The sequence below is a fragment of the Melanerpes formicivorus genome, unplaced genomic scaffold, assembly GCF_026170545.1.
Source record: "Melanerpes formicivorus ecotype bairdi unplaced genomic scaffold, bMelFor1.0.p_v2 SCAF_3, whole genome shotgun sequence".
Lineage (NCBI taxonomy): Eukaryota > Metazoa > Chordata > Aves > Piciformes > Picidae > Melanerpes > Melanerpes formicivorus.
In genome coordinates, this window is record NW_027142355.1 from 33351787 (window position 1) to 33364211 (window position 12425).

The 12425-nt window shown below is 43.6% G+C and overlaps 1 protein-coding gene across 2 annotated transcripts in view; it reads right to left on the reverse strand.

Annotated features, from left to right (window-relative positions):
- The window catches only part of YAF2 (YY1 associated factor 2), a 43821-nt gene extending 32530 nt beyond the window's left edge, over nt 1-11291 (reverse strand). The window contains exons 1-2 of one of the 2 annotated variants that reach the window (XM_068170281.1): nt 10985-11291; nt 10682-10807 (exon numbers count right to left, since the gene is read on the reverse strand). In XM_068170281.1, coding sequence (XP_068026382.1) covers nt 10682-10807; nt 10985-11010 — 152 coding nt within the window. In that variant the 5' untranslated portion in view covers nt 11011-11291. The remainder of the gene's footprint in view (nt 1-10681; nt 10808-10984) is intronic. The other variant, XM_068170284.1, reaches the window with a different exon arrangement.
- Nucleotides 11292-12425: the final 1134 nt, after the last annotated feature.

Consider the following 12425-nt stretch of genomic DNA (forward strand, 5'->3'; position numbering starts at 1 on the left):
CCCTTCTCTGGACACATTCCAGCACCTCCACACCCCTCTTGTAATAGGGGCTCCAGAACTGGACACAGTACTCCAGGTGGGGTCTCACCAGGGCTGAGTAGAGGGGGAGGATCACCTCCCTCAACCTGCTGGCCAACTTTCAGACAGCTCTGGTTTCCAGTGCTTTCATATTCCCAGCTGGTTTGCAGCACGTATCATTTATTTGAAATTCACCCATTTAGTGCATTTCTAGCAATTCTGCCTTTCAGTAAAAGCTGATTCAATTAGAACAGACTTACAAGACCCATATGGTTTTATCAGTCCCTGTATAAATGTGCAGAAAACTACCCCTTGAGGCAGTGTCCCTATTTAATCATTCCCTTAAAGGGATTGCCCTATTTTCCAGATGACATTTAACAGATGAGGGCAGAAAGTCTCCTGAAGACAACTGCACAACAGTCTAAGAAGTAGTATCCTAAGAAGAAATAATCCGTGTCAGGACCCTTAGAAAGCCCAAATTCATCCTCACTGAGTTTTATAAGCAGATATCAGATATAAGTGTTCCAACCACCAGTTTTAAGGCTTCAATCTCTTGGACACGATTGTCAGGAATTGTTCCCTGTAGGCCACAAACTGTGGTTCACCAATGCTCAGCATAATAGCTGTATTGAAAATACCCTTTGAGAAACATACTGGTATCAACCCACTCGTGTTTCCTAGATGACAAAAAGCTCAATTTCCTAAACAATAGCCCCTGAGAAGGCAATATTTGGAAGCCTGCAGAGAAGGCTAGTCCTTTAAACCCCTAGATCCTTAAGATTCATGGGGAAGCAACTTCCAAGCCCACAAAGGATTGGATCCTCCAGGCTGCTCCTCTGTCCCCTTCCTGTAGAAACTGTGATGCTTCTTGAACCTAAGCAAAAATACACACGCAAAACGTGATGTTCATACTGATGCAGCAGCACAGTTACTGCTGTACATAAACAACAGGAATACTTGGCACAGCAAGCTTTGTGACCAGACAGGAAGAAGCTTGCTTCTGACCTATGTTATTTGCTCTGCACTGTAAGTGTGATTTTCCTAGAGGGTTGCAGCATTCTAGAAATTTCTTCCATTCAGAGCCAGCCCCACAAAGATGTCTAATTTCACTAGGAGAAATGACTACACACTTTCCCTGAAGTGTCCCTAACACTCTTCAGAAAAGATGTATATCAATTAACAGGAAAAGATACCACATACCTATCAGCCCTCACCTTTTCTTTTCCTTAACTACAAAACATGGAATCATAGCATTGTCAGGGTTGGAAAGGACCTCAAGGACCATCTAGTTCCAAACCCCATGTCATGGGCAGAGACACTTTCCACTAGATCAGATTGCCCAGAGCCAAATATCCAGCCTGGCCTTAAAAACTTCCAGGGATGGGGCTTCCACCACCTCCCTTGGCAACGTGTTCCAGTGTTTCACCACCCTCATGGTGAAGAACTTCTTCCTAACATCTAATCTAAACCTACTTTCCTCCAGCTTGGATCCATTCCCCCTAGTCCTATCACTACCCAACATCCTTAGAAGTCCCTCAACAGATTTCTTGTAGGCCCCCCCTTAAGATACTGGAAGGCCACAATAAGGTCTCCTCAGAGCCTTCTCTTCTCCAAAATGAACAACCCCAACTCTCTCAGCCTGTCCTCACAGGGGAGGTGTTCCAAACCTTTGATCATCCATGAGGCCTTTATCTGGACACATTCCAACACATCCCTATCTTTCTTGTAATAGGGACTCCAAAACTGGACATAGTACTCGAGGCCAGGTCTCACAAGAGTGGTGTAGAGGGGAAGAACTTCTAGCTCATGAACCTAATATTACACAGAATTCAATGATATCTGTAAGGAACAGCTTTCCTTTTATTGAATGCATCAAACTTTTTTTATCTTTTAGTGAGAAACTCTATTTTTTTTAAATAACTTTTAAGCCTTCTAACCATTTGCACATTTTTTTTCTACCAAGCCATGTCACTTAAACTGCAGAGTTCAGATAAAGTATACTCAAGTATCAATGAAAAGTAAAGAGAAGTCCCAAACTTCTAATAAGTTAGAATGGGAAAATTTACAATTGCTCATTTCCTCCCCACCCCCCAACTCCTAAGAAAAGAAGAAAAACCTGTAGCAGACATCAAGGTCATCTCTTGTCTGACTTCTGATAGAAAGTCTGCCAGCCAAAAGCCTAACAGCAACATTCTGCAGATGAACTCTCCAAGTTCAAGCCTGCTCTACATCAACGTACCACATACCAGTGGAATGCACTTCAGAGAAAACAAGACAATCCTTAGAATCTCTATGTCCTACTTAGACTAGGATCAGCTACTGTATGAAAGCATTAGAAAAATGAACACTTTAGATTTTGTTCCACTAGCCTACTTTGAAAGTATTTTGTAGCTGACTATACCAGCCAACAAGACAAGACATCATCTGATACTGAGAAAATCTTCTGCAATGCACACTGTTGTAACCTGACTTTCAAGATGAAAGGTACAGACACTTCTATCAAGTCTTAAACAGGAACAGGCATAGTGGGCTGTCACAACAGTGAAAGAAAAACTGGTGTAAAAAGTCAAGGGGCAGAAAAAGCCACTTCTCATCACTCCACAGTGATAAAAAGAGCTTCATTCTCACCAGCTAGACTTCTCTGTTAACATACTTAATCTTACTGTAGGTGTTTATTTTAATCCCAGTATTTTATAGTCCAGGACAACCAATAATTTCCTCTAGAGAAGACACACTGAGCAGGAATACTACCTGGTTAGTGCTAGCACTACCACTAACAAAATAAAATGAAACACACACTACTTAACGGCCCAAAAGAAAGAAAGAAGTCTGTCAAACGTGGAAATATGGCATAAAGGCCTCTTTGCTTCAGCTCCTACACAGAGGTCTAATTCCATATAACCAAATTAAACAAGGGGATATGAGTACCAGTTAGAATAAGAAACAGATCTGGCTACTGAATGATATATATGGCAGTCAAAAGTATCTAATGAAATTCATCTTCAGAAAGAAATTGTTTACAGTGCTACAGGAATACGGAAGAAGTCATCAAGTATTGCAGGAGAAGAAGAAGGGGGGGGGGGGAAAGAGACATCACAAGATGGGTAACTGAAAATGCACAAAGTAGATGATTCAGCCAAAATCAAATTTCAGAAAGACATTAGAATGAAAGTATTTTACAATTGGGAACATTAAAAGATAAAGCAAATCCACTTGACACAGGTCTCTCTAATGGTCCTACTGACCAGGAGAAAAGCCATACACATCCCAAGCCTTGACTTACACAACAATCAAAAATACATTCTCCCACTCAAGCCAGACTATGACTGGGACAACCATCAGCTGTAGATGTAGGATACCATTTATAATCATGTTTTACAGGTATATGATTTAATAACCAAGCTTTGGACAAAGGAATAATGACTAAAACAAGCAAACATCACTCTGCCAAGATCATCGCAAGTTAAGATGAAATCCAGGGAAGACAGTGTATGCTTAAATAACTATGGGACATAAAGGACACCAGACTATACTGGATCAAGTAGATCACAAGGCATAGAGATGATACTGCCAACATCATGAAATTATTGCACAAAATGTAAAAAGATAAAAAGTCATTATTCAGGGAAGTACAGACATCAGAATTTAGGATTCTGGAAAGGCACAGTCCCACTATATCCTACATTAGAAATTACTCTGATGAAGGTGTCATCATTCTGGGCTACTGCTGTTAAGAAACAGGTGTGTCAACTGAAGAATAAAGAATAACAATTATTATATAAACAGAAGAAAATGGTCACATACAGGAAAGGGCTACTGCAACTTTGTTTCTGTAAGAAAAACTTAGAGAAAGGAAATGGGTAAACATGGAAACCACAATCCAGGAACCAAAGAACTACAAATGCAGTGAGTAATGCACTGGGGATAGGGAAAACATAAATCAACTTCTTTACCCAACAGAAAGAGACATAGTTTAGTGGGCATGGTGGTGTTGGATTGATGATCTTAGAGGTCTTTTCCAAACTTAACAATTTTGATTCTATATCTGGAAAAACATCAAGGGTTAAAAGCACCATAACTAATCTGTCTGAAGGAGGTAGTCTCCTTCACTGAAGACTTGTCAGCACAAGTTGTCCAGATCCTCCTTCAACATGGGTAGAGGGTCTAACTCACTGGAAGAAGAGTTCCTAGTGCAATATGGAAAAGCCAAATGAGACATATACCTTCCTTAGAACCATTCCTATAATGAACTCAAAATGTATCCAAAGCTTTTACTACCTTAGTAACTGTGGAAAACAAATGCTAACAGATTTTGCTTGGCTTTGGAACAATGCAGCTGAACAAGCCATTCTTAACTGGTAGAACCTACCTCTAACCCTGCAGTGCCCCTATCTCCTAAACCCACAATCATATCAGAGATCTTGGAAACAGGGTGCTAAATAGTTTTTCTTCCTGTTTGGCATCTCTGATATGACTAGTTATCACAGCAAGGGAAAAGAGAAAGTTTACAGAAAGCAGTAGGTTTCTTTCTGCTCCATGTTTGCTCTTCAATTGCCTAAGGTATACACACATAGAAGGCCAAGTCACAAGGACAGCTACCTACATTTCCGGCCAAAGATTACTGCTGATATAACTACTATTTACAATGTGATTTAAAAAGAAATATGCAAGTTTAAATCAACCAAAGACAGATCAAACAGGTCCTACCAGGTCTTAAGCCAGGACATTTTTTTCCACAAGTTGTTTAGAATCAGGGGTTAAACACAACAATGAAACAAAACCCAAACCCAACTACTCATCTAGACTTTCTAAATTGAGAGCTTTATCTTCTTTTGATAGGCTGCCCATTGCATTTTCTTATTGCCCATACAAGCTATTCCTGTCACCAGCATCTGTCATAACAGAGCCACTCCAATCAATTAAAAATTACTTCATTATCATATATGGAAACCCAGAATCTCTTTGAAGCTGATGTGTGCAAAATTCTCAAGTTTCACTACATTTTCCAGTGGAAATAATTCCTAAATAATCCCTAAACAATTCTGAAGGTTCCTTGTTAAAACTCTTTTGAAAAATTACACTGTCACTCTAGAATGTCTGGAATAGTTGACATCTATCTACAGAGCAGAAGAGAACTATTTTCACATTGAAGGTAAAACACAAAGCTTGTAACATACAGCTAGGTAAAACATGGATTACACGTGACTCTTCCACTCACTTCATTCCTACAGATATTTCCTTCTTCAAACTACCACAAGTAATGAACAGCTCTTCAGTCTGTTAAGCTTGAGCTGGGCATGTATCTGTAAAAATCAGCAAGACAGGCAGCTCTTCCTCTTTTTCTCCTTCACAACCTTACCCTGACACGCATGTGCACACACACACACACACAGAGGCTGCACACTGGAAGGCAGAAGACAGTCTTTAACAAGCTGTTGTAAAACAGACAGATTAAACTAGATGCACAAAACAAGTACCAAATCTCTGTCCTGAACAGCACTGCATTTCAACAGAAATACAAATAGCAGATTTGGTTAAATGTATCTGATTTGTGCTTATAAACATCCAGATGGTGCATGACTAAACAAATTGCACATATTTTCTGAAGAAAAATGACCTTGATAGCCCAGTTTAAAAATTCAACATTTTATTTATGCCTCTCAAAGCATAAAACAAACTTGTGACAGCTTCAAGTAAAGACCTGCGTCTCCTGTTTAGGATATTGTCAGACAAGCTTACAAATACATGCACTTACTGAATGTCCACACTCTCAGGCACATTCAAGGAGCACAGACAAAACATCAAGCAAATGTACAAAGATGGCGACAACCTAGTTCATTATACTTCAGACTCTTCTGTCTGGTATGATTTAGAGTTGGCTTTTTGTACCTCAGGCTGGGAGAAAAGGAATGATTCAGTAATGGAGATCAATAGAGCATAGGACACAGAAGCCATGCCCCCGTTCAGCTGGTTATATATGTCTCTACTGCAGCAGCACATGATGTTAAGAGGTTTAGATCCCAAATCCACAAAAATTCATCCTGACTCAAAATTACCCTCTCGTTCTGGCCATTTTATGCAAATGGTATTGGTTACAGAAACTCACTCAAGATGTGTATCAGAGAGGAATATCTTAACAAAAAACCAAAACAAAACCCAACCCAAAACAAACCCTAACCACTTTACAGAAGTCACTTGCACCTGTTTTGTCTCCTTGTTCTCCCCTCTTTCCTCTATACTTTGAGTTTGAATAGTGTGCACTCATAAATTCACAGGTGAGATTAAGTTTTTACTGAATTCAAAGCAAGCCATAAAAGTAGCTCTTAAAAAATAAATAGAACTGTAACAAGTAAAAGCAGTTACATCTTCATACAACTGCTCAGAGAACACTATGGGTGAAAATATCCTTTGGAATTCTGCCCTATTTCCTAACTTAAAAATCCACTTTGGAAAGGGGAAATTGATCACATATCCATGATCCTCTTTTTTTCTTTATTTACACAGCCACTAACTATCATGCCAAACATTTCAAAGCTTCAGCAGCCAAATTTGCAGATCCTCCTGTAGCTCTCACTACACTCCCCTGGATGCTCATCCTTCACAACAAACGGAAAAGCAGCTTGTCCTATCATGGAAAAAGAATGGGATCCTGCAACTAGAGACCAGATCAAAATGCACACATGTAAAAACTACATTAAAAAACCAAAGTGACAGGTAAATTTAAACCTGGATGCTGTCAGTAACTGGAAATGAGAACATTAATGTGATCTGAGGAAGATGGAGCAGAGAGGTGGCGGAGCAGTAAGGCAGCCTCCTAGAAGACAGAGTAGCAAACGTACAGCCCTTGGGAGAGAATGCTAGTCCTCCTGTGTACTTCTTCCCAGCAAATTGGTACTCTTAATTTTCAGCTTTATGTGCCTAAATTACAATGACTAACTGTATCAGATGGCAAGAACAGAAGAAACAAAACCCAAACACCTGCAGAAGGACAAACGGGGAGCAAATACTTGCTGCAGTAAGGTTTGTCCAAGGTCCCAGCCCAATTCTTATAGGTCTTGATTTGGGTAGTGTCATGAGGAGCAGAAAGAAGAAAACAAAAGAAAAGAAATGGCAGTGTACCCATGAAGGCAACTTTCTTCTGGTGAAGCAGTATTTGTGAGAGTCAGACCAAATTCAGCAGCCCCACTATAATCTCTAAGGGAGCCAAATAATTCCCTTGTGGGTTTTCAGCATAGTATCTTTGCCACTGGTCCTTTCACACTATTGCTGCTCTGGGCTTTTTCACTGTTCTAGCAATTACTTTTCTGTACAACACGAGTGACAGAGGGGAAATGATGATTTTTCAAGTGTTCACATCTCAACAAAACTTAATTTCACAGGGCAAGGAAATCAAGCCACTTTTTTAGTGTAAGGACTCTTCCTCTTGCCAAACTTCAATGGCTTTCACAAATACAGCTTCTTGAAGAGATCATGCCATTTCTTTGTAATGGGAACTACTAGGCAACCTAAATATAAAGTCTGTTACCAGTTCCTACTACACACAGTATGTTAAGATTCTATTCAACATTCTTCACTGATGTTTATAATGAACTCAGCAGGGGATTTGTCCAAGTAAGGAACGATTACAGTTACATTTATACATCTTTCATCTAGAAAGATTTGGTGTTTTAAAGGTCACATATAGAAAATTACTCCATTCAGTACAGTCACCTATCAAGAGGAACATAGCAATTTCACAGTACCCAAGCAACAATATGGAACAATTTAGTTTAGAAAGTAAACAAGAAAGCTGTGTGTAGAGAGAGCACTTAGATCCTCAGCAACATTACCAAATTAGTGTTGTACAGCAAAGGGGTTTCCAACTGGCACACAGGTTCTTAGTTTTACATTTGACTCCTGGCACATCTAACTGGCACCACACTGGGACACTCCTTTACTACTAACACACAGAAAATTGGAATCAGCTACACTACTTCCTGCAGCATCTAGGACTTCTCTTGGACATCTCAGCTCCAAGCACTGGCCAGTTTAAAGCGATACTGCCATGCACAAAGTTAATTTAACTTCAGCACCCAATCTGCTCAAAAATAAAAAGCTTTTAATTTTGAAGATTTGATCTAGAAGTATATTCAAATATAATCAAGAAGTCACAAGGATTATTTCCACTAATCTTAATAATCCCACCACCAGTTGTTAAAGACCACAACCTACGTCCAGCCTCTGGCATGAAAGAGAATTCTTTCAGAAAGAAGAAATTATTCCACAGTGAGGAAACACACAAACCCTATCCTGCACCTGAAAATATTTCTGTAAAGTTAATTAATAGCACGTGATTAGTATAAAGAAGTAAAGATGGTTTAATCAACTGCACCTAATTTACGATGGCCTTCAAAACCATTAAGCTTTTCTATGATTACCTGCTTTTCCTCCTGCAAATCTGGCTCCATTTACTGAATTTTAACGTGCAGAAGCAGGACATTAATCTGTCCACCACAAAACCAGATTTCTCTGTCCTAATGTACATCAGTAAAAAGAGACTGGAAATTTTGAAGAATCATAGCATGGTTAAGAATTGTGCTGAAGCATCATCTTAACCTACCATAAAGCTTCAAAAATGTTAAGACTGGGAATATAAATGAAACATGCACTCAGTGACATCAAAATGCCCTAGTATTGTCATTTTGACCAACGCTGATGAGCAACATTTTGTTGTAGATGCAGTACCAGCCATGTTTTAACAAGGCCCCAGTTTGGCCTCTTGGACTCCAGCTTAAAAAAGAAATCCACCCAAATGGCCTTTTGTGTCTCCCTGGCACCCTAATGATTCTCTCCATCGACACAAAGGTCTACTTATCATAGTATCAGTCAGGGTTGGAAAGGACCACAAGGATCATCTAGTTCCAACCCCCAACTTACTAGCTCAAATCTAATTTCAGAACTGGGGCCTAAAACCCCAACCTGTATTTATCTCATGCCATGTGTAAATCCTGGAATTCACAAACACAGGAAAATGCAGCCCATCTAAACCTTAGGGGGAAAACAAACCCATAAACCTACTCAGCTACACTCTGCTTCACAGTTTAAGCAGAGAAACAAAAATCAATGTATCAAATAAAGCTCTGCATACCAGATCACTGTGGGGAGAAAATGGAAACAAAACAACAAAAAAAAGGCATTTTTTGTTGCCAGAATATTGTAAAAAATTATGAAATATTCAAGTGGGGTGAAAAAAAGAAAGCATTCATGGGGTTTTTTTCAGTACTGTCTATTTTCCCCACATTCTTTTTGTTTTGCTGGGGAGTTTTCAAGTTTTAGTGATTTTATCCAGCTGAGCTTCCACTGCAACACAACATAACATTAAACTGACTTTAAAATTGGGCCTATCAAGTTGACTCGAGGCTAAGAAGGCTTCATTTGAGCTGTTTTAAAGATTTTTGCATTAATTGTTCAACAGTATCATATTGGCGAGTGTTAACAGTCTGTAAACACCTGCCTGTGATATAAACACAATGCCATTGTTACAAGTGTGAAACACGACATGCAATTCCTCTCCGGTGCATTTACCTCACTGATTTCCTCGCTTAAAAACAAATAAACAAACAAACAAACAAACAAGAGAATTAAATACAATCCACTAATATTCAAAACTGAAGTTGTGAGACTTTCTTTCCACATTCATTCCAGTTTTCAAAGTCTAGGAAATCAACTCCAGAAATAAAGACTCATCTTTTTTGTCAAGTAATCGGATGCAACATTGCACTCAATTTCAAAATGTAACATTTAATGCAAGCCATATTCGGCACTACCTTGACTGACACCTAGAATGTAATAGCTGCTTTTTATAGGATTGCAACTTTTATTGCCACTTAAACTTCTCTTGCTGACAGGATTAATCCATAGGTACGGTAAACGTTAACAAAGGAATCATAAGCAATTTTCTCTTCGCTTAACATGAAACAGCTTCAAGAGCACTCCGGTTGGTTTTTAAAAGCCTCCATTCCCCAAGCACGCACATTTAGGCCACAATAGTGAAAAATACTGACAGGTGCAGGAAACAGGTAATTCACCACGAGTTTTCCGACGCGTGCATTTGAGAAAAGGTCCTCCTGGGAAGTCAGAGAGACGCAGGGCGGCACATCCACACGGCGCAATTCAACTAGCCAACAATTCCTCCCTAAACAGCGAAGGGTCATTATCCACCCCCCCAGCCCCCGGAAACCTGCACAGGGATGCTCTATGATAAAACGTGCACTACGATAATAGCAACTTTAAAACGGGGAGCATTTATAAAGCAAAGTTAAACTCATAGAAAGAATTTAAAAGGGAAAAGAATAACAACAAACCCAGACACAAACATTAAACCCAAACATCCCAGGGGACGGACGGCTCTTCTTCCTGCCAGAGGCATTGCCTCCTCGGGGTCAGGCTGGGCAGGCAATTATGCCCTTCCTGGTATTTATTATTGCTGTTTTCACACACGCCGGCGCACCGCTCCCCGGCTTGGGTCACGTTTACCGGGGAGCTCCGGGCTGGGGCTCCGCAGTAAACGTGACCTGATTCCCATCACAGCCTCTCTCCCTCACTGCCCGGGGCGGCGGGAGCCCACCTAACAGCTCTCCCCACCCCAGCCCCGCTTCCCCCTCAGCCGCCGCCGGCGACCCACCGTGTGGAGGTGCCCTTCCTCACGTCGCACATCATGCACTTGAAGGCCTCGGCGCTGTTGCGGAAGGTGCAGACGCTGCAGTCCCAGTAGCCCTCGTCCGAGGAGGGTTTCGGCTGCCGCTTCGGCCTGCGGAGACACACGCGCGCCAGGGGCAACACCGGGCGCGACGCCCTCACGACGACGCCGCCGACGCCGCCACCTCCCTCCCGGGGGCGCCCCGCCGGCCGCCATCGCCGCCGGCTCCGCGCACTCGGCCGCCACCGAGAGGGCCTGGGGAAAGCAGGAGGCCGCCGCTGCCCTTACCTGGTTGGGCTCTTCTTGTCTCCCATGCCGGCTCCAGACGCGTCCCCGGCGCGGCCCTTTGTGTGTTTGTCAATAAGGAGGAGCACAGGGGGTCTCTTGGCTCTAACGGGGACCTGGGGAGGAGGAGCTGCCTCCGCAACCTCCAGCTGTCGGGGAAACTCCAGCCGCCGCCGCTGCCCCCTCCCCCCTCACGTGTCCCCCCGGCGCCAACCAGCGGCCGCCCGCAGGCCGCGGCACCCGCCGGGCCGCGCACGGCGGCAGGTTCGCAAGCGCCGGCGGCTCGGGCGCTGCGAGCCGGGGCGGCGGGGCCGGGGCGCCGCGGGGGCTGCTGGGGGCGGCGGGAGGGGAGGGGAGAGGCGGGGCAAGGGCAGCCGCGGCGTGGCTGCGGGCCCGGACTTGAGGTGGTAGCGGGCGGGGCCCAGGGGCCGGTGTCCCGGGGGCGGCCCTGGCACTGGCTGGCGTCCCGCGGCCATTGTCCTGCCGGGGAGCGGGCTGCCCGGAGGCGTGGCGGCGTTCCGTCTGCCGCGGCGGCGCCGGGGTAGGCCGGGCGGGCGGAGCGGCCGAGGTAGCGGGGGTTGCGGTGAGTGGGGCCTGGCGGAGAGGAGCTGCTCCGCCGCTCCCGGGCCCCTGTCGGAGGCCGCGGCCGTCGGAAGGCCGCGAGGAGCGGGTGGCTTCGCTGCGCAGCCCTCAGCCGGCACAGTCTGGCCGACGGGAACCACGGCGCCCGCCGAGCGGCGAGGGAAGAGCTGCGGAACCGGCGGAGGGGCCCTTACTGCTGGGGAGGCGTGAGGTGGTTCTGGGCAAAACGGGCTGACCGGGAGTAAAAACGATTCAACTGGCCTGCACGGCTTTCCCCTGGAAAACTGCTTTTCTGTATCACTGGGCATTGCTTGCAATAGTGTCTAGATTGCCTTGTTCTCCTTCCCAAATATATTGCTCCAGGCCGTGCATTACAATAAGAAAAGAACAGGGAAAGAAGCTAATCACAATGTTCTGCTTGGAAACCTTGGTCGACACCAGCCTGTTACCCTGAGGCGGGTGGAGAACATGATCGGTAATCATATAAAAACCAACGGAGTGGTGTTACCTGGTGCCCATGTGTCGTGCTTTTCCGCTTAAAAGCATACAAGTACAACGAGGTTCGCATGCAAGACAGCAACATTAAACGAAGCAGTGGTATTTATTACCTGTATTTTAGCGCACAGGAGCCCAAGTTACAGGCTAGGATGCCATTTTGCAAGATGCTGTACAAACAGAACAAAGAGCACATGTCCTAAGTACATAACAAAAGACGGCAGTTAGACACAGGTAGATGGCAGAATGCAGGCAGACAATGAGGTGGTACTGGTAAGCCTCGTACAGTGGTCAAAGCCGGGTTTGCTGTGTTTTATCAGGAAATTACCATTTCAAAATCGAAATATACCCGAGGGAAGATTTATCC